Source organism: Vigna angularis, chromosome 8 (assembly GCF_016808095.1).
Source record: "Vigna angularis cultivar LongXiaoDou No.4 chromosome 8, ASM1680809v1, whole genome shotgun sequence".
In the NCBI taxonomy this organism is placed as follows: domain Eukaryota; kingdom Viridiplantae; phylum Streptophyta; class Magnoliopsida; order Fabales; family Fabaceae; genus Vigna; species Vigna angularis.
The window spans coordinates 25,869,985-25,896,508 of record NC_068977.1 but is presented as its reverse complement, the minus strand read 5'-3'; the positions used below and the strand labels follow the sequence as shown (position 1 = coordinate 25,896,508).

The 26,524-nt window shown below is 37.4% G+C and overlaps 1 protein-coding gene across 1 annotated transcript; it reads right to left on the bottom strand.

Moving 5' to 3' along the window:
- Positions 1-658: 658 nt before the first annotated feature.
- LOC128193780 (verprolin-like) lies at positions 659-21,250 on the bottom strand. The gene is made up of 5 exons (XM_052867882.1): positions 21,092-21,250; positions 20,736-20,895; positions 2,467-2,853; positions 805-819; positions 659-744 (listed from the first exon to the last, which is right to left on the bottom strand). Exons 1-5 carry the CDS (start codon positions 21,248-21,250, stop codon positions 659-661), a joined length of 807 nt encoding a protein of 268 aa, XP_052723842.1.
- Between the last annotated feature and the right edge of the window lie 5,274 nt (positions 21,251-26,524).

Here is a 26,524-nt window from a genome sequence, read left to right as displayed (position 1 = left end):
AAAATTCCTTCAAATGTCGGAGAATTAACATCACTTGAATTTCTTGATTTGTCACGAAACCAACTTGTTGGTTCTATTCCTTCGAGTCTTGCACAAATTGACCGACTCACTGTGTTAGATTTGTCACATAATTATTTATCTGGAGAAATTCCAATTGGCACACAATTACAGAGTTTCGATGCATCAAAATATGAAGATAACATTGATCTTTGTGGACCACCATTAAAGAAATTATGTAATGATGGAGAGCCAAGTCGAAAACCAATTACTAAATTTCAAGAAGATGAGATTTTCCACTACAAAAAAGAAGGGCATTACCGAAGGCCAGAAGCCCTCGAAAACAGCCAAAAGCCGTCGGTAGAAGGTAATTACCGAAGGCTTATCGACGGCCAAAGAGCTCCCGATAAATCCCTTGTCGCTAACATTTACCGAGGGCTTTTGCCCTTCGGTAATTATCGAGGGCCAAAAGCCTTCGGTAATTACCGAAGAGCAGTAGTCTTCGGTAATTACCGAAGGGCAGCAGCCTTCGGTAATTACCGAAGGGCAAAAGCCCTCGGTAATTTCCGAAGGGCTGAAGCCTTCGGTAATTTCCGAAGGGCGGAAGCCTTCGATAATTTCCGAAGGGCAAAGGCCTTCGGTAAGTGCCTAACGTGGGAATTTACCGAAGGGCAAAAGCCTTCGGTAATTTCGAGGGAAATGTAAGGGACAATTGTGTTCTGGCAAAACCAACAACATATAACATACCTGCATAACAGTTTTCAATCACAAACAGACCTGCTAAACAGTTTTCAAGCACATACAGACCTGCATAATGTGCATCTGAAAGATGCAATCATTGATCAATATCCATAGAACATACAGTAATCTATAGAATATCCATTAATCCATAGAACATGTATTTATAGTTAAAACATAAAACAATCAATCTTAATGATGTTCTAACATTCAAAGTCACCAAGTTCATCTAACATCGAAATTATCTAAATTCCAAATGTTCTAATATCCAAATGTTTCTATAACAAGTAATAAGAAAATGAAACTAATAACGTACATAGTTATCATCAGAATGATCTTCATCATCCTGCTCCTCTATTGATGGCTGGACTGGTGTGGGTTGGACTGGTGTGGGTTGGACTGATGAGGGTTGGACTGATGTGGGCTGCTGAGGGACAGCGGGTGACGAGGAGGGCTGTGGCTGGGTCGGAGGGATATTGAATTCATCCTATGAAGTACCAGGCAACACTCTCATGACCAGGGCCTTAAAGTTTGTAAACTCTGCTCTCAAATCAGTGATTTCCTGGTCACGTTGCTGCAATGCTTGCGTGAGGCGGAGAACGACCTCGTTAGGAGTAGTGGTGGAAGAAGAAGGTTGGTGCTTCAGAGTACCTCCTCTCGATGCTGTATAGTTTGCAGCAAGTTGTCCTGCACCGTACACTCGTCCCTTTTTCTTCCCACCAACGATGTCGATCCAACACTGTGTATTACGGATGTCATCTTCTGCATTACTGGCATCATCCGGTGTAGGAGCTGACTCATGTTCAGATCTAACCTGTGAAAGTCTCGTAGAAAATTCTTCCTGTTGAAACATTAAAAGCAATGTTAGGGAATGATAGAATAACATAAATGAAAAATTAGTAATAGTAATAGTGTTATTTGCTTACATGAGTCTTCCGAGATCTTTCATCAACGAATTGATTAGTGCCCTTCCTGACATGAGTCTGTGCAAAGACCTCATCAACATGGACCGCCCGTCCCAGAGCTTGTGCCTGTAACATAATTTAGAATTAGAAGTGTACATATGAAATAGAAAATACATAACTTATATATGAAACAAAAAGTTTAGTAATGAAATTATACCATACGAATGGCATGCTCATGAATGGTGATCGACCCACCAGTATGCAGGGTGCCACCCCTTTCAGATGCTCTGTTCCGCTGGGCTTTGGCACACTTATTGCGAAACTCTACTGTATTCCAATGAGCCAGTAAAGAGTTCCAAATTTGTTCACCTAGCCAGTAAGGGCGTTGTCCTGCATTGCGGGCATCCCTAAACATCTCTGACAGCCGATGGGATGCTTTCATGTGGAAATTTCTGTGTATCTGACTTTCATGTTCAGGTTTCCACTGCACCTTCATCTGTAACATTCCGAGAACAAACGTTGATTACAAAACATACTAAAAATAAGAGGGACAATTAGTTTAATGGATTGTTCACCTGAAAGCGCTCCCAGAATGGCTTTTTGTCGTCATCAGATATTGCTCCCCAAGTAGGCCATGGACTTAAAAACTGTTGCTTAATTGAACGTGTGATGGCCTAGGAAGCAACCCTAGATGGAATAAACCTGCATAATAAAATTCATTTGAATTAAAATAGGGTTTAAACATCAAATTATATCAAGAGATTAAAAACTTACCCTTTACCACACGGCTCAATCCATGGTCGATCATGGAGGGGCGGGTCAAGACCTTCACCATCACCACTTGGATCTGGATCAACAGATGGCGTGACAGTCTCTGAAGGCGGTATAACAGATGAGGAAGGTATATAAGTAGGGTCAGTGAGAGGAGTGAGGGTAATAACCACAGGGGGAGGAGTGGGGCTTATAATCACAGGAGGAGGAAGAGGGTCTGCTGCAGGGGTAGTAGAATGGTTTACTGCAGGGGTAGAATAAGGGTCTATTTTAGACGTAGGAGTATGGTCTACTGCAGGGGTAGGAGGCTGTATTGTAGGGGTAGGAGGAGGCCCCACATATGATGTACTGCTGGCAGCAGTGGTAGGTAGTCTAGCAGGCACCCTAAGTACATACTTTGGTGCCTGCCGTTGCCTCTTTCTAGGCCTTGCTACCCCCTTTCCTTTATCAGGACGTTCTGAACCTTGTCCTGTCATTACTGCATTGAAATGGTTACAAATAAAGCGAAAAAATAGAAATGATTAATGAAGGATCAATGGTTTTTAAAGTCAATGTATAAATAATTGCATACAACTTTTAAGATGGTATTTTAGATAACTCTATTCAAATGATAGTTCAATTTGCTACAATAGATGTCCAACATTCAATCGTCGTCATCATGATCGTCATCTTCATCTTCTTGTTCTTCATCGTCATTATCATCATCATCTTCTTCTTCTTCGTCGTCGTCGTCATCATCATCATCATCATCTTCTTCTTCTTCTTCTTCTTCTTCTTCCTCTTCTTCTTCATCACCTTGTATTGTTGCTTCTAAATCATCTCCATCACCATCAGGGTCGACCAATGCAGTTATACGTTCAACTTCAATAATTTCTTGTGGTTGTGACATTTGGTCAAGTTGGTAGGCAATATCTTCCTCAACCTCATTTGAGTCAATGCGACCTCTAGGCTTGGTTTGTATTGCTACGACCCAACCACGCTTGTCAATATTGTGGAATGGTGGATATGGCACATAATACACCTGTCTGACGTTAGTTGGTAGAATGAAAGGATCAAACGGTCCATATCTTAATCTCTGGTTGAGTTCGACAATATTATAGCGTGGATCAACTCTAGTACAAGCTCTAGAAGGATCAAACCATTCACAATAAAAAAGTACTACTCTGTTTGGAGAAGTAGTGTTGTTGTACTCTAGCTCATATATTTTATGAATGATACCGTAGAAATCATCATAAGAACCCTTTGTTAGGCCCTTGACATACACACCACAATTAGATGTTTTCTTTCCTTTAGACCATTCATGTGTATGGAATTTGTAACCATTGGTGAAGTAAGTGTGCCATTCTTTGACACATCTCACTGGCCAATTCGAGAGATGTCTTAACTCTTGAACTGTGGGAGTCAATGCCTGATTAAAAACCTATAAAGACACTAAACAAATTATAAAAGCAAGAGTCAAAATAACCGATTTCTAAACGTAGGAAAAACTACAGACCTGATTTCTAAACCAATGGGGAAACTCAGAGTGTATTCTAGCAGAAGTATTTCCTTCTGCGACTTGCTCAGCAACAAGAAATGAGCTGGTACAAATGAAGTTCATTAGTGTATAACAATTGTGTCGTTGGAAAGATAACAGATGGATGATGACATACTCAAGGTACGGCTTAACTTCACTGCAATTGATTAAGACATGGACATGAGCAGAATTGAATTCAGCATCAGTTAACCAATGTGTGAATTCTTTCCCTGATGGACGGCCTGATTGTCGGAAAACTGATAATGCACCTTCACGTGGTTCAACTTTCCATTGCATTTCATTTCTGACATGAGTGGGGGATAACATGAAGTTTTTGAAATAATGTGAACAAAAATACGTTGTCTCTCTATGCAAGTAAGGTACACAAATTGAGCCTTCTACTCTAGCTTTATTTTTAACTGAACGTTTGGATTCTCCCATAAACCTTTCAAATGGATACATCCACCTGTACTGCACCGGTCCCCCAAGCCAAGCTTCATATGCTAGATGAATTGGAATATGCTCCATTGAATATTCTCATTTGCTTCATAAACCTCAAGGGAATATTCTTTCCAATTTGCAGAGAATATTTGGGATATTTTCATCCATCTTTTTAAGGGAATTCTCCTTTAGTGTCGTGCAACACAAATCTTTAACGAAGTTACTGATTTCTATCAGTGAATTTAACACGTGCATTGGCAAACAACTGAACGCAAGAGGGATGAAAGTCTCCATGAATACATGACAATCATGACTCTTCAACCCTTGAATAGTACCGTTCTGAACATTGGCACATCTGGACAAGTTAGAAGCATATTCATCTGGCATTGTAAGCTCCGTGATCCACCCACACACTATTCTTGCCTCGTCTTTTGACATGGTGTAATTTGCTTTTGGTTTAAATAATCGGCTGTTACCTTGCGCCTTCAACTCTAAGTCTTTTCGTCCACAATACAAAGGTAAATCTTTTCTTGCTTTCTCAATATCTTTTGTCTTACCAATAACATTCATAACTGTGTTGAAGACATTGTCAAAGAAATTTTTTTCTGTGTGCATGACATCGAGGTTGTCTTAGCAAGTTGTCCTTCCAATAGGGAAGTTCCCAGAATATGCTTCTTTTAGTCCAATTATGCCATTCTCCAAACCCTTCTATCCTATTCTGACCACATTCAGTGACTTTTGGATAGTCTTTCACTCTTCTCCAAACGTGTGATCCAGTCAACTTTGGCGGGGGCATATCCGTTTCAACTTGCCCTTTGCGAAATGCCTTTTTGTTTCTTCTAAAGGGGTGATCAATGGGCAAGAACCGTCGATGGCAGTCAAACCAACTACTTTTCCGGCCATAAGTCAATTGGAATGACTTTGTATGTTCCATGCAATGTGGACAAGCTAATCGACCATGCGTGCTCCAACCAGATAACATACCGTACGCTGGGAAGTCATTAATAGTCCACATCAAGGCTGCCCTCATAAGGAAATTTTGCTTCCTTGAAACGTCATACGTCCAAACACCATTCCATAACTTCTTCAAATCATCAATCAAAGGCTCCAAATAAACATCAATCAATGATTTGGGATTAAATGGACCTGGTATTATACACGATAAAAACATGTAAGGCTTTATCATACACATCTCAAGTGGTAGATTGTATGGGGTAACTATCACGGGCCAGCATGAATATGGTGATGCAGACGCCTGAATGTACGGGGTAAACCCATCAGAGCATAGACCAAGTCTGACGTTACGCGGTTCACTAGCAAAGGCTGGATGTTTACGATTGAAGTGCTTCCAAGCTTCACCATCAGAAGGATGACGCAAAAATCCCGGAGTTTTGTTACCATCATGCCATGTCATGTGTTCTGATGTTTGCATTGAAGTAAATATTCTTTGTAATCTTGGAATTATAGGCAAATAGAACATGGACTTTAAGGGAATGGGTTTTTTTTGCCTCCGGCCAGCATGCATCGTATGATATCGAGGTGAGCCACAAAACTTGCATTCAACCAACAATGCATCTGTTTTGCTACTTTCATTGTCGTAGAATAACATACATCCATTAACACAACAATCAATCTTCTTCACTTCCAGTCCCAACTTTGAAACACACTTTTTGGCTTGGTAATAATTCTTCGGCATAAAATTGTTTGGTGGTGTCAAATCTAACATCAATTTTGTATAAAAGTCCACTGCTTGAATGGGCATGTTCTAATTAGATTTGCCAGCCATGAGTCTAATGCACACTGATAATTTTGACTCAGTTGAACCTTCAAATACAGGTAGATTTGCCTCTGTCAGTAAATTGTAAAACCTCTTAGTGGTTTCATTTGGAGGCTCTTCATAATTACTATCGTTTGCTTCTTGTTCAGCATGGCGACGAAGAGCATTGTGGACCATCTCTTGCATATCGGCAAATTGATCTATCTCAGATGTATGGTACAATAGTATTCGAACCTGATGCAAGCCACTTTTCAGCTGTAGTGGAGGTCAAAGGAATTTCTTCACCATGAAATGTCCAAACCTTGTAATTTGGCATGAACCCTTTTTGGTATAGATGAAGCTTGATGACTTCATCTTTCAAAATCCTTGTACATTCGCACTTGATGCATGGACATCGAATCCCTCCATCAACAGCATAATACTGATATCGTCGGGCCGTCTCCACAAACTCTTCAACTCCGATGACAAAAGATTCCTTCAAACCTCTCCTTCCACTATAACAACGGTCGTACATCCATCCACGATGGTTGACAAAATGGGCCATGTTCTGTGACAAGCCAAACAAAAAAAAACTTAACCAAAACAGCAACACTCCATGTGACATAAGTAATAAACCTATTACTACTCAAGTCAAACATGGAAGGCAATTTCAACATTATTGTCTTAGGCATTCAATAAGGGCATCCAAAGAGAAGTCCTCAGTATTGAAATGCCTTTGACATCCTAAGTGGTTGTAAATAAAATTTGGGGGAGTCATTATTTTGACATTACTAAAGTTCTCTTTTATAGAGTACTTTCATATATTTTGTCAATTGTAAGTGGTTAAGGTAGTGTTACCCTTCTCATTCTACTGAGAATGTTTTTAACACCATAGGACTTTAAATGACTAATTAACTTAATCAATTCGTAGCCTAATAAATCAACATACAATATATAGGAACATACAATATATACATCAACATACAACATATAGATGAACATTCACTGATGGTCTAAATGCAGGTTTGCACTTTTAGTGTATTTTAGATACTACTTTTAGGTTCTAAGTTGTCAGATTTTGAGTTTAAGGTACAACTTTTACCTATATCTTTAAGTGTGAGTTCTTAAATAGCTAGGTTCTACCTTTCTTAACTTGTTAGGATAGTTTATTTGTAGTATATTTTCCTACTTTAGTGCACTTTGCAAATTGTGTAAATTTTTTTGGAGGTTTGAGTAGTATTTTGAGCTACTTCATCTACTTCTTTGGGTGTCAAGTACGCAAACTTAAAGATATAGCTAGTTCATCTATTGTATCATGTTTCTTACCTTCCTTTAACAACCTAAGTTTTTGGTTTGCCTAATGCTTCTCCTAAGTCTAAACTGTGATAGGAAAAAAGAAAAAAGGGTTTTGGAGGGGAAAATTAATTGAGATTGAATTTGGAAAACAACAAAGTTGAAAAAAGGAAAACAACAAAGTTGAAGAAAGGAAAGCAACAAAGTTTAAAAAAGGAAAAAAAACAAAGTGTTGAGTGTAGGTGGATCAAGGGAAAAGGACAGGGGAACTCTCATGTCCAAGAGAAGTTTCATGATGTGATGTCTTCTGTGGTGAAATTATTGCCCAAGTTTATTGAAGCAAAGCAGATGCAGATTTTTTATTCAACAATGTGATGAAAAATTCTCAGTTATTCTTGATTCAACGATGTGGCATGCATACAGATTTTTCCTAACATCTTTGTGACACAGTGTCTCCGTCTCCTTTAAACTGTTGATGAATGGTGATGCAGAAGGGCGTGACTCAACACTGCTAATCGCAATATTAAAATATCAAACCAGAATCATAGAGTCAAAAACATTATGATTTTTTTTGCAATCTGAAACTAAGTTTTTTCGAATTGATCATCTACTTAAATGTGTATAACTAATATTACTTAACATCATTTATTTGATTTTGTACAATAAAAATTGTTATTTTACTGAAGTAAAACAAATGACCGCAAAACTATGTAGAAATTCGGACATAAAAAGTTAGTTTGGAGAAATAAAAGTGTAAGTGGTAGCATAGTATCATGGTCTGGCCATATATTGTATGTGTTTCAAGTAAGCTTTGATTATCATCATTCAGAAAATGACGGGACCAACATCTTCACGTGTTCCAGTTTTCAAACCAGAAGTTAGTTCTATTCCCAACCAATCACACTTTTTACCAACATCTTATAAAAATGGTCCAGGGATATCACATACTGTCCATTTTGTAGTGTTTTTTAGTATTAATGAATGAACCCCAGATTTAATTACTTTAAAGTATTTTAAAATCCTACTAAAAAGTATCTAAAAAGATTCTTAACAGGTTTGCAGTGAAAAAAATAATTCTATAAATTCCTCTTGATCAAAAGTAAACTCTAAACTGTATTGCAATCTTCTTATAAATTAAATTTTAAGAGAAAATTGCATTATATTAGTTCCTTGTTACAGTTATTTTTAGAAGTTGGATTTTTTTAATCATAATTTTAAAGATATTTGACGAGAGTAAAAAAGGATCCAAATTAAACATGAATATTTATCACCAAGTAAACACCAAAACCTTCAACGAAACTGATGAAAAACTAGTTGATATTAAATCACGTTAATACAACAATAATAAAGATTATATATATTTTACATATCTTTTTTATAATTTTATTATTAACACTATATGTATAATAACAGTTTTATTATTGTGATAAGATATCTTTTTTTTCTATTATTGAAAAAAAATGCCATACAGTCAGAGTGTTTGTAACGACAGAGTAAACTATCTAAATATGGTGGTTTAAGATTAGAAATTCTATTATATTAAAACCTTAGTTTGTTGTGTTTTTTAATATGACTTGACTTTACATTAGTTAAAGTCTTAGGTTATATAATATGTTTTATTATCTATATTGAAAAAAAGAGTATTTATGTTTCCACATGAAACACTTTATGTTTAAGAAAACATGTTTCGATCTGTCCTCTTCCCTCCATCCCAGATCGCGGTTGCCTAGGGTTCGTTTTCGAAAATTTTCCTTTTAAATTGATTTTCAAATGTCAAACTAGTGACTTCTTATTCTTTTTTTTAGGGGAATCTAAGAATCATGTGCTAAAGAATGTGAAAATATTGCTATTGATTTCCTATCCAAGATAAAAAAAAGGTGAGTCTGTCTTGTTAGCCAAAGCTACAAGGCAAAAGGTCATCTGAACCTAAAGCTTCTTATGTGTTCTATTCAAACAACCAATTTGGAAACATTGTAAACTTTTTTTAATGTAGAAGACACTTGGGAAGTGGAACAAAATTGACTTCAGTTGTTGAAGACCAATTGCTCTGATTCTAGTCAAGAAGCTAATTGACGTAGAAGACATTACTAAACTGGAGAGCCTAATCTAAACCTACACATTCTATGATCTTACAAACATGGTAAGATGTGTCATGAATAATTCTAACAGATTAGAACCAATGGAAGAGGCCATTGTACATGCTTTATTTTATCAAATTCATCATTCACAAATTAAAGTACCAAAACAAACCTCTTACATATTTGGCAATCAGTTTCAAACCATTCACAACAAAGTTTGACATACCTCAATGTTTACAATATCATAAAACTTCAATCAATATAACTTAACATTCAAACTCAACATTCACAACATCTAAGAACAAGATCAAATTCATGAAATAAAAATGAAAATAATAGGACATAGATACAATCATGCAATTTCAGTTTAGGTCCCCATACCTTTGCCTTTGCTTTCCTTTCCTAGTTAAGTCTCCTCCGTAGACTCTTGTCCTCCCTTTGTGGCCACAATCCAAACTCCTTTAAAAGCTCACCCTAACACATGAAATGGAAGTTCGTCTAAAAACACCTTTAAATGTCCACAAATAATTGAATCCAATTTCAGGAACTTACAGTCATTCCAAATAGCCTAAGACTTTAACATAAATAATATTTTCGTAATGAACTTCCTAACAACTATAAAAAGCATATGGAATTGATTTAAACAAAGAAAGTAGAGAAGTGTGTTAAGGATGAAAGCGTAATTACAGAAACATGGAGTTGTGCCACTAATTAGGTAACAATTAATTCAGAAACAGAGCCTGTGCCACTAAAACAACCCTGCTTTAGTATAATGACAAAGCTTAACACCCCTCCATCCTTTTATTTTTTCCACTTTTCTGGAACCTTTTTAATCATTTGACATTTACTTTGATCAAAAGTTAAAGAACTCTCTCAACCATATAAAAACAAAGCATGCAAATTAACACAGGAGATAAGGCAGCTGCATTTGGTTTTGGACATCTCACTCATATCATTTCTCATACTAAAACATCACCAAACATCACCAAACAAATTTATCATACTGCACCAGAATTGAACAAACCAATTTGTTTGAATTTTGACAACTTTTGGCCAAAGAAAATAATCAAAAAGTAGCTTGAACAGTAATATCAACTTTCTTACACCAATTTAAACTTGTTCAAGCTTTCCAATAGCACAAAAAAAGCATAAACCGAAAACCAACCCTTACTGTTGGCAATTATGCAGTAAAACAAACCATCACACCACCAAAATAAAGATGCAAAGTAAGTGAGGGACATCAACAAAACCAATTCAGACTTTAGACAATGTACTTATTAGCTTCTAATCTTATCAAAATCATTTTAGATATTAGAAAATTCAAACAAAACCACTTGTTTCATAAATTAACCAGTTGAGTAGTTTTAAGTATGGCACTATTGTATCAGCACCTTGAGAAGTTCACTGAACTGAAAGTAGTTATCCTACCAAACAAAGAGGTTCACATATGAGGGTAATGTATTATTATTATACCATGAACTGGATATATTTTCCCTAAAAGCCACAGTCAAATATGTGACTTAATATTTGTGTTTATTTAATAAACAAATCGGATGTCCTTAAGGGGAATTCTCTGTAATTGGCACTTTTCATAGTTCTGGGTTTTGTTATGTATAGGTAATTGATGCTTTGCATACTCTATAGGTATTAACCATGTGTGTGTTTATGTATATAATTCAAAATTATTGTGTACAGGTATTGGGTAGCAGTCAAACAGTAGTAGTACCATTGACTTAGAGAGGCACAAGAGTAAGGTTAGAAGATGCAGAATTCAAATTACAAATTACATCAACAAGTATGGTATATGATTAAGAACTGATTTGATAAGATAACTCATGCAGATTTCAAATTACTCACAAAGGCAATGGTCCAAACCTAATTTTACTTCATATATTCAACTCAACCATCCAAATTTTGATTCAGAAATTGAAACAGGTTGCAAACCAGGTATTTGACTCAAACATACCACTCCAAAATTGCTCAAATAAGCATAGTGACAGTATACATGGCTACTAATGGTCTAAATGCTACAGCCAGAAATTTAACACTTTAGAGATTGACCAAATATAAAGCAGATCGCCCAACTGCTATACCAGCAATTTTGAGCTATTTCTCAAGGTGCAACCAACATCTTGCTTTAGGAAATCATAGCTTAAATGGTCTGCACTTAGTAATGGCTCAAATCACAGTGAAGAAATCAGTTGTAATGTCACTAACTGGTTGAAATTATAACAGCTTATGGGATGAACCAGGAAGGTGATTTTGATGATGTGAATTACACACCCGAGCTCTGTATAAACATATCATTGCTCAGTTTTGTGTGCTTACTATTGATCAATCAGTTAGATGCACCAAAACAAAATTTCACTCAGCAGAATACTTGGAATGAGAACAAAACAAGTAATATAACGTGACTTTGGACAAAACTGGACAAATTTCAAAATAAAATGACTCAAATCAGAATGAACTGACTAAAAATGGGGAAACCAAAGCAAATCAAGGTTGGCACACAAGAATAGACATAATCAGAACCTAACAAATCAAAATTCGATGTTCTAATGATGAACAGAAGCAATGAAACAGTGAAGGAAACAGAGTTGACAAATTCCAAAATAGAAGAACTAGACACTTAGTTGGACTGAGTAGCTCCATGGCTCTGAATACCACATGATGTCACATCCAGTCAAAGATCCTTGGGTGTAAGGCTTCATAGATGACAACTCTTATTCATTGTGCATGACTTTATTAGTGATGGGCTCATGGTTGTCTATTGGGCTTCAGCCCAATTCATCAGTTTTTAGAGAACTTGCCTAGAGAATTAACTGAATTCAACAAATGTTTCTCTCTTTACAAATGGATTACAGAATAGATAGGGTAGCACTTATGGTACAAAAGATGCGTAGGAACTCAACTTTGGTGTTGTGGCATGTGTGGAGGGGATTTGTATAAGCTCTAGTAAGGAGAGTAGTTCAAATAGAGGGTACCTTAATTGCTAGACACAAAGGGAGAGGACAGAAAATTATAGGTCAAACCATTGACAAGGATTTAACAACCAATGATGCTTAAGAAAATACTTAGAATGGGGTCTATGCCTAGCTCAACCCACAAAATTTAATTATAACATCATTTTATTATATATCATCTTTTCCTCACTTATATATATCATCATTTTATTATATTTTTAATATGAAATCTTAAACACACCTTCTTCTGCTAAAAAATAGGTATCTTGAGTGTGGGACTAGATATTTTAAAAGTGGTTCAATAGTAGTTTGATAGCAAGTAATATGATAGACCCAATAATAGTTGCAAAGATAGACTCTTATACTATCTTAAAATGTAAGATTGGAACTTAATCAGTTCCAGAAAACTTGCTTGTTTAGGATTGTTCTTCACTTATATAATATAATTTGATATCTCTCTTAACGATTGAAGACCTCTAGTAGACATGATGTATGGTAAATCATTATGTTGTTTGTTCCATTAAGCAAGCTCACGTATAGGTGGAGAGGAGAGGAAGATGACGTTTTGGAGGAGCAAAGAGGAAGGGTTTTCGAGGAAGGGTTTTGGACGACGAATGTGCAAGCAACTTTGTTTAATGATTTTAATTGTCTTTAAACTCTAAAATGAGTTATAAACAACTTGCAACTCAAAATCACTATTCCACTTCCATTTTAACTCAAAATGTGATGGTTTAGAAAGAAAATCTTCATATAAGGCATTAGCATCAGCATGCCATTGACATGAAGACTTTATATTAAATCCCTGCAGAATGCTAGGTAAACCAAATGAGCAATGAAATGAAAAAGCATAGATCGAATACCTAAAACTAGTAGCATATTTTTTCTATTTTGGATTAAGGAGGGCAGTTCCTCTACTCACTCTTTCCTTATTTCAGATGTGGGAGCATTATGGAAGGCAATTTCAGTGGGAAATAATGAATAACTTTGACAGAAAGTTATTTTGGATTAGTTTGGATTGTTATTTATAAAATATAACAATAGCAAAGTAACATGTGTTTCCACTAACTCTGTCCGTGAATTAATTTGGTCCATGAGCCATGTTCATTTGCTTTTGTCATATAATATAATTCTATTGTCCACTCACGGTCAGATTATAGACAAAGCTACTTACTTCTTCATCATACACAATTACCACTTCATATTATATATATATATATATATATATATTGAGATTCCATGGTGGCTAATATTACTTGACTGTCATATGCAGAGATTTCTACACCAGCAAAATCAAACTTGTACTCCACCATTTCAAATGATAATAAAACTAGTTAAGCTACTTTTTGAAAGGACTCCAATTTGGCTCCTAGTAGGTCCAATTGTTAACTAATTAATCACATCCTTTAATTAAATAAAACACTTTAATAATTTGTGGAAGAGAAATAACAAAATAAGGATAAGATGGTCTTTCCTCTAATATTTTGTCCACGAATCATTTACTTAATCATATAACTTCCAATTCATAGACATTAAGTCATTTGCTCTTTCGCTCTTTAACCTATACTGCATTTCCTCATTATTTACTCTAACCACACCTAATTATTTGATTTTTTATACATTATGTCTACCATTTTTCACTTTTTAACATCAACTCAATAGGATCTTATTGACAAATATTTTCATTGTTTATTTAAAGATTTCTAATTACATTTCAGAATCTAAGTCATACCAAGAGAAGACTTAATACTCTAGAAAGCTTATTAAAAGGGAGGACATATGATAGCAAGGAGGACTCTACACATAGAGGGCATACAACCTTAAATATCTTTGCACATCAGTATGTTAACTATTTTGGCCAAAGGTAAACCTTTACGGTTACATGATATTTGTTCTACTTCCAAACCGGTAAATAAGGTTATAATTTGAATGTGATAGGTTGGCTATCAAAGAAGGAACATAACTCTCCCTGTTACAACTTTTGTGCAATTATACAATAAGGAAGAGTAACTCATGACCTCAAAGCTCATGAGGTAGACAGTCCAAACAAAAATTCATTTGCATATTCAAGTGTTGCAATACTAAAACGTTTAACAGGGGAACTTTTTTTAGTTTCCATTGGATTAAGCTACTGATTTCATGAGTTATTATGTTCTTCATGGATTTAAAATGACTGAGGGTAATAACTCTGCATCTCAAGGCCGAAAACAAGTCTGCTGATTAAGGAAAACCCTAAAAAATCCACACTAAAAGAGAAGAAGGATTTTAATAGAACAAATTCACTCTCGACTACTAAAGATTTGTAATTTCTGATTCAAATCTCATAAATTTGTTTTGGCTTCATTCACCCTCATCAGATTGGAATACAATTTAATGACCAAAGGTGTCTTTGGTGCCAACTAATTCCTACGTATATTCATGCTCACAAGGCCAAGATTTTAAAGAAAAGATAAATGAAGTAAAGCTTGGTTTTCCTTATGAAAATATCTGAAAAAATACAGACTAAGGAGGCTCCTTCACACAACTGAACCAACTAATAAGAGTGACAAATGAGGAAGGTCACCAGACATGTTTGAGTGGAGACAAAACCAAGGACAAAGTTATCCCAAACTTCAACCATGTAACGTGAAAACCAGAACAGGAGGCCACACTTCTCTAGCTCATGAGCCCACTTTCAATTGGGTCCATCTATAATCAGGGATCAATCATAAAAAAAATATTCATTATAAGGAATAATGAAAGCCAAGCCAACACCGTGACTAGAGGGATGACCAACATTGGTTAGTTTGAAGTCTTCAAATAAATATTAAGAGAAGGAAGGATGACCCACTAGCCCAGCCAACCAACGTCAATAATTGACACAAAAACTAGTTACATTGGAAGACAAACTTTGTTCTAATCGACATTTGCCAAAGAGGAATCAGGCAGAAGAATACTACCCTACCTATGCTTATCTTATAATACAATTACGAAATTATTACTCCAATCCATGCTTATTTAAGGCAGAAAACACAAACAATGAAATGTAAAATGTTCCTCTTCAACTTCAATTTATTCATAGCGGTTCCATCATATAAGCATAATAAAAAAAATATTCTTGACAGTAGTAAACTATTCTGCACATCTACGACAATCGCTTCATCCAATCTAATTGTAAAAATAAACATAAGGCTTAGACAAACACAAAGAACATACCTCGACGCAATGGTCTCCCAACAGCCTCCCTTGACGAACACAAGCACCCTCCTCACAGCAACGCCCACATACCGTGATGTTAACGGACCACCCACCTGACGGCAACGCCAACGCACTGGTGGAAGAAACACTCGAACACCACTACAGTGGAGGTTCGGCAACTGAACCCTAGCAACACAATGCCACCGGACGCAAAGGAGAGGGAAAGGGAGAGGGAAAGGGAGAGGGAGACAAACGTTAAACAGAAGTGAGAGGGAGAGAATGGGAAGCACAATGGGACGAGAAGGAGCGAAACACAACAGAGAGGGAAAGAATGGGAAACAAGACGAGAAGGTAAGGGTAGGGTTCTGTCTAACAAAATTGGGGACGACCTTTGTTTAAGAGGTCGAGCCTCTTACCGAAGGCCATAAACCCTTCGGTGATTCTCTTTTGACCTTCGGTAACTATATTTCACTATGTCCGTCTGTAATGCTCATTTTGGCCGTCGAAAATACACTTTTACCGAAGGCCTACAGGCCTTCGATAATAATCCGCCGGTATTAAGCCAAAATCTGGTAGTGTTCGGTCATGAGTATTTTATAAGTATGGCAATTGGATTTGCTATAAGTTTTTGGGGAAGTATTTGTCTCAATCTTAATAGTACATTCTTGTCGTGATGCATATTTCAAGTACATAAATAATTTAGGAGACACTCTTTATGTCATGACAACAATGAAAGTTTTCAAGACTTGGTGTGAAACATAGCAACAGGTAACACTATTTTAATCTTGTGTTAACAATTTGAATTTTTTTGTTCTATTATTGTTATTATTAAAATAAACAATTTTCATATTCTTTAGTTTTCTTTTTCAAAAGCTGTTGAACATATATCTTATAATAGGACATTCTTACTTTTCCTGTTATATTAAGATCAAAGTGAATATTCTTACGGAAAATTTCAATATTCGTTTACTTTTTTCAATATGGAAATAATTTTGTTAATAGAATCTCAAAAATTAAAAGAAAAAAAACTAAAGATTTTAGATTTAAACTTCACTAGTGCAGCCAAGAGAAACGACATCGGTTATTTTCGCCTACAGACAGTGGTTCGGCGATCGAGGTATATACAGGCGAGACAAAAAGGGTAGACTTTTTGCTTCGATTGTGAATCGAGGCAAAAAGGTGTAGGCTTTTGCCTCGATTCCTACTGAACTGAGGCAGTATGTCAAACTCTACTGCCTATGTTGTGACTTGAACCGAGACAGTAGAGTGTTTTTTATTTTATTTTTTTTACGTTTGGTTTCGCTAGCTTTTTCTGCTTCTCGCGAGACCGATCGGTTTTGACCTGCGTCCACCATTTAGGTTGCTTCGAATGTGGAAACTACCACAGCCAGATCGAACCGCAAAAGAAAATACACGAGCAAGACCATGAGATCAAAAATCCAACTCGAAACGAAAACCCTAAATCCTTAAATCACAAAATCAAATAACAAGAACATAAATTCTCAAAACCAGAGAACAATTAAAACCCTAATTTCAAATCTCAAGATACGCCTAAGCTGTTGAAGTCTCCTCCCTTCCTACATAAACGAACCAACATCTAGAAGTGAAATGGACTTTTCCCTCCATGCGAAACACGAACTAGAGTTAGAGAAGAGGAAAAGGAGGTTCGCGCCTCCCTCACTACGAGGCAAATAAAAACGAGAAGAAAATAAAAAGATGAAGATGAGTGCTTCCCCTCTCTTCTGAAGCCGCGAAAGAGGAGTGAAGAAGAGAACAAAATATTGCTCGAAGAGAACCCTAAGGGCGAGAGAGAGCAGCGACGCAAAACCTAAACGAAAGAATTTTGTCTAAAAGTGCCTCTTTTCGCAAAATTTAAACTTAAATGCATGTTATTACCTTGGTTCGTGGGCAAACCGAAGCATAAAACGCGTCCAACATCGGCCAAGGAGGAATCGAGACAATAAAGGTTACCAAAATGGATTTTGGAATGTTCGGTTTCAGAGGATGTGTGCTTGTGGCAGGACAGAATGAATTAGAACGTTCGGTTCAAGGATGTTTATTTCTGGCAGGAGATACTGCCTCGGTTCTGAGTAGCAATTGATGCAGTATAACTGTTGGACATCAATTCTCAATGAACCGAAGCATATAATGTCGTCATAACTACGAAAATGCCACTACGTTATTATACGCTTCGGTTTTTGCAAAACCGAAACCTATATAGCGCGTTAAAAACTCGGTTTTACTGGTGAATGTTTTTTCTCTCCAAGTGTATTTATCCATATTGTTTTTTCTTACCTTTTATTTTTCTTATTCTGTGTTTCATGATGGCTTGGTGAGTTTTCTAATTCAACATATCACCATTTAATAGAAAAGATATGACAAAGAAAAAAAAATTTTAGGAGCGTAAAGAAAAGAATTTCAATATTTCGCGGGAAAAAATGCATAGATATTTCAAAAACAATTAACAGTCAAAGCAAATATGGTAAAACATTTTGCTTTTTTGCTTCGGTTGTGAACCGAGGCAAAAAGGTGTAGGCTTTTGCCTTGGTTCCTTCTGAACCGAGGCAGTATGTCGGGCTCTACTGCCTCGGTTGGGACCTGAACTGAGGCAGTAGAGTGTTTTTTATTTTATTTTTTTTTACGTTCGGTTTCACTAGCTTTTTTTCTTCTCGCGAGACCGATCGGTTGTGACCTGCATCCACCGTCTATGTTTCTTCGAATGTGGAAACCACCACAATCAGACCAAACCGCAAAAGAAAATACACGAGCAAGACCATGAGATCAAAAACCCAACTCGAAACGAAAACCCTAAATCCTTAAATCACAAAATCAAATAACAAGAACATACATTCTCAAAACCAGAGAACAATTAAAATCCTAATTTCAAATCTCAAGATGCGCCTAAGTTGTCGAAGTCGCCTCCCTTCCTGCATAAACGAACCAACATCGAGAAGTGAAATGGATTTTTTCCTCCATTCGAAACACGAACTAGAGTTGGAGAAGAGGAAAAGGAGGTTCATGTCTCCCTCACTGCGAGGTGAAACGAAACGAAAAGAAAAGAAAAAGATGAAGATGAGTGCTTCCCCCTTCTTGTGAAGCTGGGACAGAGGAGTGAAGAAGAGAACAAAATATTGCGCGAAGATAACCCTAAGGGCGAGAGAGAGTAGCGGCGCAAAACCTAAACGAAAGAATTTTGTCTAAAAGTGCCTCTCTTCATGAAATTTAAAGATAAACACATGTTATTAACTTGGTCCATGATAATGCTAAATTTTACCATATTTTAAGCATCATTTTAGTGGCAAAATCAACCCCTTTCTAACTTATAACTTGTTAAATCCTCTTCTTTTGTCTTGTTTTCTAAATATTTGTGTTTTTGGCTACTTTGATGTACTTTCATCAATAATCCCTTATTTTGTAGCTAAAAATGAGCTTGGAAGACTCTCCAACCATGTATAGAACTGGACCAAGAAGTTAGCACGCAGAAATGCCATCAGCAGCTAAGAGCACGCTCGGCCAGGAGCTCATGGAGGACGTTCGTCCAGACAAGACTAGGACGCTCGTCCAATAGCGAAGAGAGAACGCTCGTCCTCGTCCAGAAAAAGAGAAAATAGGACGCTCGTCTAGAGTGGAAGAGCGGACGCTCGTCCAAGGCAGAAGAGCGAACGCTCGTCCAGGCAGAAGAGCGAACGCTCGTCCAGGCAGAAATTGACGCTCGTCCAAGCAGAAGAGGACGCTCGTCCAAGCCAGGCAGGACGCTCGTCCACCGGAGAGAGAATTGGACGTTCGTCCAGCTAGCAGAAGTGGACGTTCGTCCAGCTAGCAGAGAGGACGCTCGGCCTGTGGACTTACGAGAGGACGCTAAAGGACGCTCGTCCAGAGAGAGCAGAAGACGCTCGTCCAGCGAGAGAAGAGGCGCTCGTCCATAGAGGCGCGCGATGAACGCTCGGCAGCGAGAAGTGACGCTCGTCCAGGACGCTCGTCTACTTTCAGGACGCTCATCAACTTCAGTGGACGTTCGTCCACTTTCAGCTTCCAGAGAGTTTCACGCCCGGGCGTGAGAAATGGGGCGCCCGAGCGTGACTTTCCAGAGAGTCTCGCGCCCGGGCGCGACTGACAGGGGCGCCCGGGCGCGACTTTTGCTGATGTGGCTATTTAACCCAGAAACGCGAAGGGGAAAGGGTCTTTGGTTCGTTGGAGGCGCAATTTCACTGAGAGGAGAGCTTGGAGGGCTGCTAGGGTTCGTGGGAACTCTCCCTTCCTCCTCTTGGGTTCTCCCTGCTAGGGCCTCAGTATAATAATGGCCGTTCGGCCTCAACGTATTATTGGCCGTTCGGCCTCAACGTATTATTGGCCATTCGGCCTCAACGTATTATTGGCCATTCGGCCTCAATGGATTTTTGGCCGCTCAGCCTCAACGCATTCGATTGAAGACCGAACGGTCTCACTTTGATCAACTGCTCAATTAAATTTAGCTGCATATTTCTAACCGTTCGAAATCTGTGCGTTATGTTTTCTTCGATGCAGATGACAGAACTTGGCACTCCTTGAGCAACCGAGCGGGTGGGGCAGTCTCTTCGTGAGCTCCCACCTTGGTCTTAGAGCACGCTCCTCGAGAGCTTCTAAGACCTAAACCGAGCGGGTGGGGCAGTCTCTTCGTGAGCTCCCACCTTGGTCTTAGAGCACGATCCACCAATAGCTTCTAAGACCTAAACCGAGCGGGTGAGGCAGTCTCCTCGTGAGCTCCCACCTTGGTCTTAGAGCACGATCCCCGAATAGCTTCTAAGACCTAAACCGAGCGGGTGAGGCAGTCTCTTCGTGAGCTCTCACACCGAGCAGGTGAGGCAGTCTCTTCGTGAGCTCTCACCTTGGCTTAGAGCACGCTCTTCGAGAGCTTCTAAGACCTAAATCAGGCAGCAAAGCAAGCTCAAGCAAGCTCTTTTATGAACTGTCGCCGGGGAACTATTAGCGCAAAACCCGCTCAGGTGATAAGGAACACATGCTAGCGTACTAAACTAAGGTAAAATCTACTACCGATTGATATAACATTACAAACCCAACGCAATATCATAATTTTGCTAGGGCTTGGGGGGCTTATGTTACTACCATGGATGGACAACCGCCCGGAATACCCAGCATGCTTGGACAACCGACCGGAATACATTCTCAACAGTCCGCCGATTGGTCCCGACAGCTTTTGATCGGTCTCGACATAGCCTCCGCGGTCGGTCTTCTGCGGTCGGTCTTCTGCGGTCGGTCCTGACAGCTAATGCACAATCAATGTGTAATTAGCAAATAATTGAAGGAGACATTTCTCCAGCTATTACGGGAAATTCTGGCGTTACTCTCATTTTTTAGAAACATTTGGGAATATTCCTTAAACTAATATAAATAAGGGGTAAACGGAGAAGGTAAAGGATCTGATTCTGATTTAATGAAAATTGATAAAAACCCATTCTGACTTGATCGTCGGAGGTTTTTTTTGCAGGTCCACCCCCCATTACACTGATACCGGCAGCAGGAGGAGGAGCACAGAGGCGAGGGAAGGAGCGCATCAACCGCAGGAGAAGGAGTGTTTCAGCATGGAGGAGGCCGGAATCTTCCCCGGTCCGATTCCGCATAAACACTACTTTTTTGTAACTTTGTTTGAGATGTGTTTAAAAAATTAGTTGTATGATTGAGATTGAATATAGTTAAATAGGTGATAAATAGTTTTGGTTTTAAGTTGCATTTGTATTTCTTTAATTGTGGTTTCTTGCTTTTTATCATGACATCTATGACATATTTTTCTTGTAAAAAAGAATACTAGGTGCAAATTCGTTTGAATGAGGTACAAAATTGGGATTAAGTATATTGAGTTTGATGTTTGCTTACATGGTTTAAAATGGTTGTTTCAACTATTTTTAATTAGTTTTTACTGATTAGATATATTTTCACTAGTACAAATTTGACATTTCACATCAACATTTTAGGTTTTTTTTTTTGAAATCGATGGGACACTTTCTACTCTCGGTCAATATTATTGGATTTGAGAATTGTTTTTCCGTTGCTATGTTTTGATTTTGATTTGAGGATTGAGTATAACTTATTGTAAAAAGTTTGCAAGAAAAATAAAATAAAGAAAAGGGTCAAACAAGAGAGAGATTTTTGAAAAAACCATGCATATACATTGTACTCTGACACTAACACAGGTTGCTTTTAATGTAATCGTCCAGCAGGTGAATCACCATTAGTCAATAAGTCAACATTAGTTCACATTAATTTGCATAGAGAAAAAACATCATGGTATGTGAAACGAAATCTGAAAAAGCACAGAAAATTTAAAGATGGAATCGTTTAGGAAACTAATACAAAAAATGAATGAATAACCTGTGGGAACTTCGAATCTATTCAATAAAAAATCTCTCAACATAAGAAATCGTTTTGGTGTAATAAAAAACCCACTCCAATGAAACAAATTGCAACATACCTGCAATTATGCGAAAGAAACACTTGTCGTTGAGATGCAAAAGCGCTTTTGTTTTTATACATTCAATTTCAAATTATAGTTATAGATTTTAAACTCGTTCCGACACCACAAGGAAACTTGAATATTTTTACTTTTGTTTTAATGTGTTTCTCAAGAACTTTTTTTTACTAGCAATAATTAATAATAAATTTAAAAATGAGACATTAGAGATGTTCGAAACTGTATATATAAAATGTCAGTAGATAAATATAGGTTTAATCATTCTCGAAGTCCCTATTTATACGTGTCAAATAAGTTCTTCTATTATTCATTATTTGAATTATGTCCCTATTCGTGTAAAATTGATTCAATTACACCTTTACTATCAATTTGAGTGAACGACGATAAGATTGCAGTTACGTGACGGATTGAGGGTCTTAGTGATGTGGATTTTGTAATTTTGAAATGAAAAAAAAAATTAGGATTTCATGCGCCAATGAAGGCTTAACATGTGGCAGTCCCTTTCTCACCCAAAAAATAGGGTTTTCGAATTGGGGAAAATTTGCTCATGTTCCTTTTCTCTCTTCGTGATTGCTAACACAAATAGGGTTTCACCCCTTTCATCTACGACGACACATGGCAGCGCAATGGTGTTCGCGTTCTGATGATGACTTTCCTTGTTGTGCGAAGTTACAAATTCATGGCTGGAAGAAATTGATGCCTGAAGACGTGATGGAGAATTCGCGAATTGGGGATGACTTCCTGCAGGTTCAACTTTCAGAGAAGATGAACTCGGGAACTCGGTTGTGTTTTCTGATTGCAGGTTCTGAATTGCGATTTGGGTGCTTGAAGATGATGGAGGACACAGATCTGGTTCGTGAGATGTGATTGGCGGCTTGCGTTTGCTATACTGGTTGGGGATTTTTCAGGGTTTGTTGGTGAAGACCCGACGATGATGACGATTTGTGGTTGGATGTGTAGTTGCTTGTGCGATTCTCACAATTTGATGAAGGTTGGGCATCACAGCGGTGCTCTGCGGCGGCTTGCGGTGGCTTTCGAATTTGGGTGGCGACGTAAGTCTACATGCCACCTTACTCTGTCACATGTTTCACATTTGCAAAGTCAGCATGCCACCTCGCTGTAATTTTAACGTCATTTGTTTCAAATTGACGATAATGGTTCAATTGAATTATTTTTACGCGAATAGGACCTAATTCAGACAACGAATGATATATTTGAGAAGATTCTACATCAGAGACATTAAAAATTATTAAACCATAAACATACATAGGAAATACCAATATATATAGGCTTTGGAATTTAAATTTCCATTCTAAAAACTAATTTTACAAAAAGAAAATCATCCCTACATAACGAACTCTAAATTATGATGTAATTTATTATTTGTTCAAATAGGAAATATTGCAAATTATTATTCAAATTATACACTGTTTTCTGTTTAGTCTATACATAACAAATATAATACTATATAAAAGCATGATAAAAAAAGTATGACCGAAATTCGACAAAAAAAAATTGAATAATGTTTTCTTATATGTGAGAGTTATAAAGTGGGAGATGTAATAAAGCAAGTACAATTCTCAAATAAACTTAGGCTGTTTCATCTGCATCTTCACTCACTTCATCTTACACTTCTAAAAATGTTTAAAATTCTAATACTGTCTTTTGCAATTCGAAAAGCCTTACATTCTATTTGATAAAGAATTTTATATTTTCTTTATTAAATTTAGAAATCCTATTAAATTTTTGAAAAATGGTTCACCATCGAAATTTAATGAAAATAAAATTTCTTATCAGATTTCGAAACTTAAGAAAAAATGCTTCATCAAATATAAAAAAATTAATGAAGAAAAAAATCTTTGATTGAATTTTGAAATTCAATGATAAAAAATGTGGTCTCAAAGATTATTTTTGAAAATTAAAGTTGCAGGATCAAATTATTATAAGTGCAAGGTGATAGAGCCATAAAGTTATCTGTAGTTTGGGTTACTTCTTCATTTAATGTACCATGAAGAAAAGCATTATTAACATCTACTTGCTTAAGATGCCAATTATGTGTTGCCGTAAGAGTTATAACCAGTCTATCCGTTGTGATTTTAACCATTGGAGAAAACGTATATAGGTAGTCTTGACCTTCAATTTGAGTCTAGCCATTGGCTACCAATCTGGCTTTGTATCTTTCAATGCTTCCATCAGCCTTGTGCTTGATTTTGAAAACCGATTTGCAGCCTACAACAATTTTGCCAATGCAGCAAGCTCATCATCCAAGACTCTAACCCAGTGAGGATATTTGGATGCCTCAGAATAAAATCTAGGCTCAATGTTAGTAGAGATATGCATAATAAATCGATATTAAGGTGCTGCTAGTTTCTTATATGAAATGACAAAAGCAAGAGGATGTTTGATACTTGAAGAATGAGAGGTAATAGCTGATGCATAAGAAGTTTCAAATTCAGATTTGAAGGTCTATCGGGTGGATCTTCTAATGTTAGGAGCAGGTAGAGTGAAAGGTGAGTTGGGTGGAGAAAGATGTGAAGTATCTGTATGAGGTGTGAGCATACATTGGTCAATATAGAGCAAAGGTGGGAATTACAAGTGGTGTATAATTCATTATGGTAAAGAAAACAACTTTCATGGAAGACAACATTTCTAGAAATCTCAATGGCCCTGATTTTGAGGTTGAAGGTGATAAATGTGACACCCGGACACTGAGACGAGGGCGGGGAGTGATCGCCGGTGCAAGAGGCATGGTGCAGGGGGCACAGACAAGGAGCGACTCCTGGCAGCTTCGAGTGGAAGGGACACATGGATGAATCGAACATACACCAGAATGAGAGGGATCTGGAGACTGTGTAGGTATGGGACTATACAGTTGAAGGATAGCTTAAAGGAATTGATTTGACTACTCATATCACCAAAATGCATTTGCTTTTCGGTAGCCTAACTCATAAGAACTTCATGGTTAAGCGTGCTTAGCCTGGAGTAATTCTGGGATGGGTGACCTTCTGGGAAGTTTTCCCAGAAAGTGTGCGAGTGAGGACAAATCAGGATGGGTGACCTTCTGGGAAGTTTTCCCAGAAAGTGTGCGAGTGAGGACAAATCACACTGGAAAGCCTGGTGGTGGTCTGTGGGGGCAGTCGATGGTCCCTGTGAGTTGCCGGGACGTTACAATAAAACCTTCTTTGTGTGGTTTATAGCCAAGAAAAATAGCGGGTAAGGCTCTTGGATCAAGTTTATGACTATTGTTTGACAAGGTGTTGACAAAACAAAGACAACTAAAAACTTTAAGGGTGGTGCTGGTAAGTGTGCTTAGAAAAGAAGGGAGCGGATAACATTTAATAAGTGGTGTTTTCTCTCAACTAAGCCATTTTGCTGGGGGGTTTCAACACAAGTTGTTTGGTGAACAATTCCAGTATTTTTATAAAATTTAGCCATAATAAACTTAGTTCCATTGTCAGATCTAATGGTTAGGACCTTGGTTTTAAATTGTCTTTCAGCATATGTAATGAAAGATTGTAAATGTGATTGAGTTTCAGCTTTTGAGATTAAAGGAAACACCCATACATATCTAGAAAAATCATCAACAATGGTTAAAAAATATTTATGACCATGAATGGAAGTAGTAGCACAAGGACCCCAAATATCAACATGTAATAAGGAAAAAAAATAGAAGAAGCATGAGAAGTACTATGAGGAAAAGAAGGTTTTCTTTGTTTAGCCATACGACAAGGAGTACATATAAAAGAGTGATCAAAATTAATAACAGGATATAATTGTTGCATTACATGTAATCTATCACGGGATGGGTGGCCTAATCTATAATGCCAAATATAAATGGCTTCCTTATTACAAATTGTGGTGTTAATGGAGCTAAAAGAAGTCTTGAGTGTATACAATCCATCTTGTCACTAGTGTAGTAAGGGGAAACGACAGCGGTTATTTTTTCCCATAGGCAGCGGTTCCCGAACTGAGGCAGATCCAGGCGAGGCAAAAAGTCTACTACTTTTTGCTGCGGGTGTAAACCGAGGCATAAAAGAGAAGGATTTTGCCTTGGTTCAGCCTTAACCGAAGTAGTAGATGTTTTGATTTTTTTAATTTATTTTTCGTAGGACTTTATGCCTCGGATATTGTTGAACCGAGGCAGTATGCCCCCCTCTATTCCCTCAGTTGTAACCCTAACCGAGGCAGTAGAGCCCATTTTTGTTTTTTTTTTCATTCGCTAGCCTTTCTGCATCAGGTATGACCTTAACCGAGGCCGTAGGGGGCTTTTCTACCTCGGTTATGACCTCAACCGAGGCATATTCCCCTGTTTTTTTTCTAAAATGGGGTATGTTTCTACTACATTCCCAACTACAGAAACAGACCTGCATATATATTTACAGCCAGAAGAGTCCAGAAACGTGTATTTTGAATGAAAATTATATTA

Excerpts from the sequence above, each read along its gene's own strand:
- LOC128193780 (XM_052867882.1), bottom strand. The coding sequence starts at position 21,250 with ATGCGGAATCGGACCGGGGAAGATTCCGGCCTCCTCCATGCTGAAACA. Across the intron at positions 20,896-21,091 it reads AAAAAACCTCCGACGATCAA|CTGTCAGGACCGACCGCAGA; the intron begins GTCAGAATGGGT and ends ATTGTGCATTAG. Across the intron at positions 2,854-20,735 it reads CGGGCGGTTGTCCATCCATG|GAAAGGGGGTAGCAAGGCCT; the intron begins GTAGTAACATAA and ends GTCCTGATAAAG.